Here is a 6,000-nt window from a genome sequence, read left to right as displayed (position 1 = left end):
TTATGTAACTTGTTTGGCAAATGCAAAAATTTGCTCATTGAGGCTGGAAACACACAGTGCAGTTTTTTGGAAAACGGCCCCTGCATTTTTGGTGCCAAAACCAGAAGTGGATTCAAGTGGGATAGAAAATATAAAGGAAGGATTTGCACATCACAAAGTTGACAGCTACATTTAAAAAGCAGCTTTTCTTCTTCCCTGGTGTCTAGTGGGGGGATCGCCCCTCCGCCCCACCACGTGGAGCGATCCCGGCATCTGGAACCGGCTGAGGTCTGCGCTGTAATGACGCTGATCCCAGCTTGGCATTCTATTGTTTTTGGCTGCAGCAGCCGAAAGCAATAGAGTGCCTATCTCATTGATCTATGCAGTATAACTATACTAGAAGTCCTCAGGGGGGGTTCTAGTATATGTGTAAAAAAAAAAAATAAAAAAAAATGTTTTATTAATTAAAAAGCCCCCTCCACTAATAAAAGTTTGAATCACCCCCCTTTTCCCATTTTATAAATAAAAATAAACAAACATGTTTGCTATCGCCGCGTGCGTAATTGCCCGAACTATTAATTAATCACATTCCTGATCTCGCACAGTAAACGGCGTAAGCGCAAAACAATTCCAAAGTGCAAAATTGCGCATTTTTGGTCGCATCAAATCCAGAAAAATTGTAATAAAAAGCGATCAAAAAGTCGCATATGCGCAATCAAGGTACCGATAGAAAGATCACATCATGGAACAAAAAATGACACCTCGCACAGCCCCATAGACCAAAGGATAAAAGCGCTATAAGCCTGGGAATGGAGCGATTTTAAGGTTGAGGGCTCCTGCTGCCTGTTTTGCTCAGTGTGAACATACCCTTAGGATCCAGTCAACAATTCTGCCCTGTGTGAACGAGCTCTTGTAATCCTCCATAGTCATGGCACATTGGTTTTCCCCTCAGTTAGCAGTTCCCTCAGAGCAGTGAGGCCATGGACGGGGCTCTACATACACATATAGCTGCGCTATGTACAGACACGACTTCTCAGCACATACGCAGCATTCTGGGGCCGCACGGACACGCCGCTACACGCCAGGCAGGTCCCCTCCGTGTCCGCCCCGCCAGCACCGCCGCTCGGCCCCGCCCCCAGCACAACTTCACTCACACACGGTCCGGAGCTGTGCGCGGTACAGCTGCTGCTCCTCTCCCGGACGCCCGCCTGGCATTGCCCGCTGCTTGTGCTGGTTATCGTCCCCCGGTACCCCGAACGTGGCAGCCGTGCCCTCTCCGACCGATCAGTAAGTAACGGCCGCCGGCTGTTTGTTACACTGTTGCCGTGTGAACCAGTGCAGACAGCAGCCATGCGTTTTGGTGCAGGGGATGAGGAGTTACTATACTTAGTGCTGCCTCTGGCATGTGTGCCCTGCTGTGTATTATCTGCTGTGTATTATCTGCTGTGTATTATCTGCTGTGTAGCTCCTCGGTAGCTGCTGTGTAGGTAGTGGAAAACTTTTATATCAGGTAACACATGGCTGAGCAGCTCAAAACAGACGATTATTTCTACAGCCATTAGAATGATGTAAAGTGATGCCAGGACAGATCTATCTATCTATCTATCTATCTATCTGTGTGTGTCCCATGAGACTAGCCTCGCATCTCATTTTCTGCCCCATGTTTGGTTATATGTAATGCATAGCCCAACAGGTGGCCGACTGGCCCATTAATGGGCACATTATAGACTTGGTGTAGGTTCACACTGCGATTTTGCAGTCTGTTTAACAGATCTGTTTTTATATGGTTACTTTTAATGTAGACAAAAACTTCAGCTGGATCTTCACGGTTACACATAGAGAAGTGCGGCAGACAAGCCGAGATGATCAGGGCGGCTCAGTGATCAGTTGATGATCCGTTATTGTCTGATCACTGGGACTTTTACATGGGACAAGAAAGCCTGTACTGCCAATTATGACGCTGTTTAATAGACCTTTTAAACATGTATTCACTAGACTGGAAATCCACCATTTACAAAAAAAAGTGATACAATCTGTTGCTCTTTTTATAGAAATAATGCTACTTCTTAATTTTCTATTCGTGTTACCCTGTGTGGACACTGTATATCCATGTCCATGTGTATATTCAGTGCTCTTTACTTGCAAGTATTTGCCGGTTTGTCAGCTGAACAGTGGGACTATTTGGCCAATTATCGCTCCGTGTAATAAGGCCTTGACATCTGTTTTAATCTTTTCTAGAGCATGAATTCCATAAATGTTTCCTATTACAACCGTTTGTATTGTTAGAAGTACACCATCAGTGCTCAATGTAGTGGAATATAAAGCAAAATTTCATTGTGAACGGTGCAACTTGTCACATTCAGCCTGCAGCTCATGGAAACTTTGGCCTGAAATAACTTGTTCAGCCTGATTATTGACCACTATCTCATCTGTCTCTACAATGCACAATGGAGCCCAAAAGAATCTGCTGTTTTGTTGGCACTTTGGACACAGCTTATATATGAGTAAACTTCAGTGGAGGGGTTGAAATATTGCTTGTTGGAGTCTCGTTTCCTGATGGCAGACATTGGTGGGCAGTCTGTCAGCCACCATCGACAGGAGCAGCTCGGGCATATTGATCAGTGCTAGAACACATAGCTTTAGAAAACCACATCACTGATGTCTGCTTGCCAGAAGCAGTGGGCGTCCTGCAGTCCTCCAGTGCTGGAGGCATTCCATCATTTTGGCTGGTCATTGGTATGACAAGATGCCAGTCCAGGAATCCCTTTTCTAATTACAACAGTACACAAGTCCGTCATACCTGCCAGTATCGCCCAATGATGTGAAACACACTTCCTCATCTGCACTCCTGCTTATCAGTTATATGAAGGGGCCGTTCCGCTTGTTCTGCGGCCTCTTCATTGTTTGTCAGTTTGTACTTGCAATGGCAGTATTTGTAGTTGCGCTACATGGTACTTTAGCGTTGATGAAAAGATAATGCAATATACCTTGCACTACTGCCAATAATAAGATATATACAAGGTCACATGAACTTTCAATAGGTCACACTTCTCACAAGAATTGAGGGCCACTTGGCTCTTTCAGATTGCTGATCAGGAAGGGAGGTTCTGGGGGTCTGGGGGTCAGGTCCCTGACAATCTTATATATATATATATATATATATATATATAATTTTTATTTTCTGCGGATAGGTAAGTAAATCTGTCACCCCTGATCACCTACCAAGTTGGTGGCACTGCTGGATAGATATCAATGAAATAATTGAGAATGTGCCTTTTGTTGCCAGTGTCTGTGATTTTATTTTCATAAAAAAAAGGCTTAATTTGAGCGGTGGGTGGTGTCAAGTTGGCGGGCCTATTGTCACGTAGGCCCTAGGACCACTACGTCTCATTTTTATATAGGTGCAGTGCATGTTGCTAATAACACTGGCCAACAGTGAAAATGTTTCTGAAATGATAATAGCTGGTTTGTAATAATTTTAGCACCCTAAAAACAAATATGTTACTTAAAAGTAAATTTTAGCTCTTGTTTCTGAGATACAGGTCATTTATGATTATGCAGGAATTATCAGGGAAATTTTTAATTCGTGACCTACTTAGGGATGGAAACTTTGACGAGATCCTACAAGGCAATGAGAATGCGGCATGACAAGCCTTCAGAGATGTTGTACGTGGCTTCTTGGGAAACAGACGAGTTGATAACTATGTTGATATTGTGAATAACCTTCTTACAAAGTATCATAAATTAGGCTGCGTTCACACTACGTATATTTCAGTCAGTATTGCAACCAAAACCAGGAGTGGATTAAAAACACAGAAAGGCTCGGTCCACACAATGTTGAAATTGAGTGGATGGCCGCCATATAACAGTAAATAACTGCCATTATTTCAATACAACAGCCGTTCTAAAATAACAGCAAATATTTGCCATTAAATGGTGGCCATCCACTCAATTTCAACATTGTGTGAACAGCTCCTTTCTGTGTTTTTAATCCACTCCTGGTTTTGGTTGCAGTATGAGGACCACAATTCTGACTGAAATATACATATACTGACTGAAATATACGTAGTGTGAACACAGCCTCAGGCTGGGTTCACACTACGTATATTTCAGTCAGTATTGTGGGCCTCATATTGCAACCAAAACCAGGAGTGGATTGAATACACAGAAAGGCTCTGTTCACACAATGTTGAAATTGAGTGGATGGCCGTCATTTAATGGCAAATATTTGCCGGTATTTTAAAACAACGGCTGTTGTATTGAAATAATGGCCATTATTTACTGTTATATAGCGGCCATCCACTCAATTTTAACATTGTGTGAACAGAGCCTTTCTGTATTTTTAATCCACTCCTGGTTTTGGTTGCAATATGAGGACCACAATACTGACTGAAATATATGTAGTGTGAACCCAGCCCTTAGGCTGCAACATGTCATTAAAAATACACTTTCTTGACTCTCATCTGGATTTCTTCCCGGACAATTGTGGTGCAGTAAGCGATGAGCATGGTGCGCGATTCCACCAAGATATTTTAAATATGGAACGAAGATATCAGGGCAAGTGGAATGCTTCCATGCTTGCAGACTACTGTTGGACATTAATCAGAGATGTACCAGAAGTACACTTCAATAAACAAGCAAAAAGAAAGCGTTCTCGTGAATAGGTCTTGTCTGAACTGTTGTGTTCAATTAATGTATTGTGTTCTTGCTATTTTGTGCTATTTCAAACATTCTCCGTGAAATATTTCAAGTTTGAACATGACATTTGTGTGCAATTTATACTCTTGTAATGAATGCTTCTCGCTACCTACAGCACCTACTTCCATGGCGTGTGTCTAAAAAACGAGAGCTAATTAAACAATTTTGTGGGTATATTTGAGTTTCTTGACCCAAAATTAGTAATATTTGCATATTTTCATCAAAGAAACATAAAAAAAGTTGTTTTTTGTTGGCCTGTGTAATGCAAAGTGACGGGCATACCGTACGGTGAGGATTAGCGGTACTAGGGGCGGTGGAAAAATAGGCCACACCTACTTGACACTATCCATGGACAGAATAAAGTGTTTTTTTTTTTATGAAATACATTATACTGATACAACCCCTTTAAGTGTTTTAAGCTCTGCATATCTATGTTCTAGATTCTGTCTTTTCTTCCTGTTCAGCCAAACTTATAACTGGAGTTCAAGCTATGACAGATCCCTGATATAGGATCCCAGTGGCTAATAATTGGGTTTGTAGGGTTCTGTCATGGTGTCTGCTGGTTCTGGGAAATGGTCCACTTTTTTTTTTATTTGATATAATCTTCAACACATAGATACTGTGTAAGGTGACCCTGGTTATTGCCCTGTTGTTGACTTGTGGTAACTGGATGTGACATTTCAACTCTGGTTGTTAGAACGTTGATTTATGATTCTATGGTTTACATCATGTTGTGTTCCGGAGACCCTCAGGCTATTGTGACATATGAGCTGTACGTCACTTGGCTTAGTGTTTACCTGACTTTTCTAATATAGAAGGATTTAGGAGCAGTGATTTCTGACACCCTAAGGGTGCGTTCACACGTAACGGATCCGCAACGGATTTCTTACTGCAAATCCCTGCCCTGTATTGTTATGGCAGACAAAGTCGCAGGGGGCTGCACATCCTGCTGTGAGTATGTCAGCAGCCTGCTCTGTTAACCCCCTGCCGCCAGAGCATATACTTCACCTGTTCCCCGCTCTGGCTTGCTTCGGGGTTTCCGGCACGTCCCGCTTGGCTGCGGACATACTCAGACTATAACCAGAAACAGACTATAAACAGAGATCAGGTCATAAAGGAAAGCCTGAGATTTCATTCCTGGCTTTGGCTTCAAATCTTTGGCAGATAATCATTCTGTGTAAATGGACCCTTAGTTTGCCATAATAATACTGGGCAGGGATCCGCAGTGGATCTCGCTGCGAATTCATCACCAATGTAACCAGGCGGTGGGGAAAGCAAATCGTTTGAGAACCAAGCAGTTTGAAAACTGAGCAGTGTCTTCCC

At 42.7% G+C, this 6,000-nt stretch overlaps 1 protein-coding gene across 1 annotated transcript in view; it reads left to right on the top strand.

Moving 5' to 3' along the window:
* The first annotated feature begins 1,058 nt into the window (after positions 1–1,058).
* TNFAIP8 (TNF alpha induced protein 8) overlaps positions 1,059–6,000 on the top strand; it is a 76,270-nt gene continuing 71,328 nt past the window's right edge. Inside the window, exon 1 of the mRNA XM_069962673.1 lies at positions 1,059–1,266. Within this exon, the coding sequence (XP_069818774.1) occupies position 1,266 (1 nt within the window). The 5' untranslated portion in view covers positions 1,059–1,265. The remainder of the gene's footprint in view (positions 1,267–6,000) is intronic.

Source organism: Dendropsophus ebraccatus, chromosome 3 (genome assembly GCF_027789765.1).
Source record: "Dendropsophus ebraccatus isolate aDenEbr1 chromosome 3, aDenEbr1.pat, whole genome shotgun sequence".
NCBI lineage: Eukaryota > Metazoa > Chordata > Amphibia > Anura > Hylidae > Dendropsophus > Dendropsophus ebraccatus.
The sequence above is the reverse complement of the archived record's forward strand: the minus strand, read 5'-3'. Positions and strand labels throughout refer to the sequence as shown.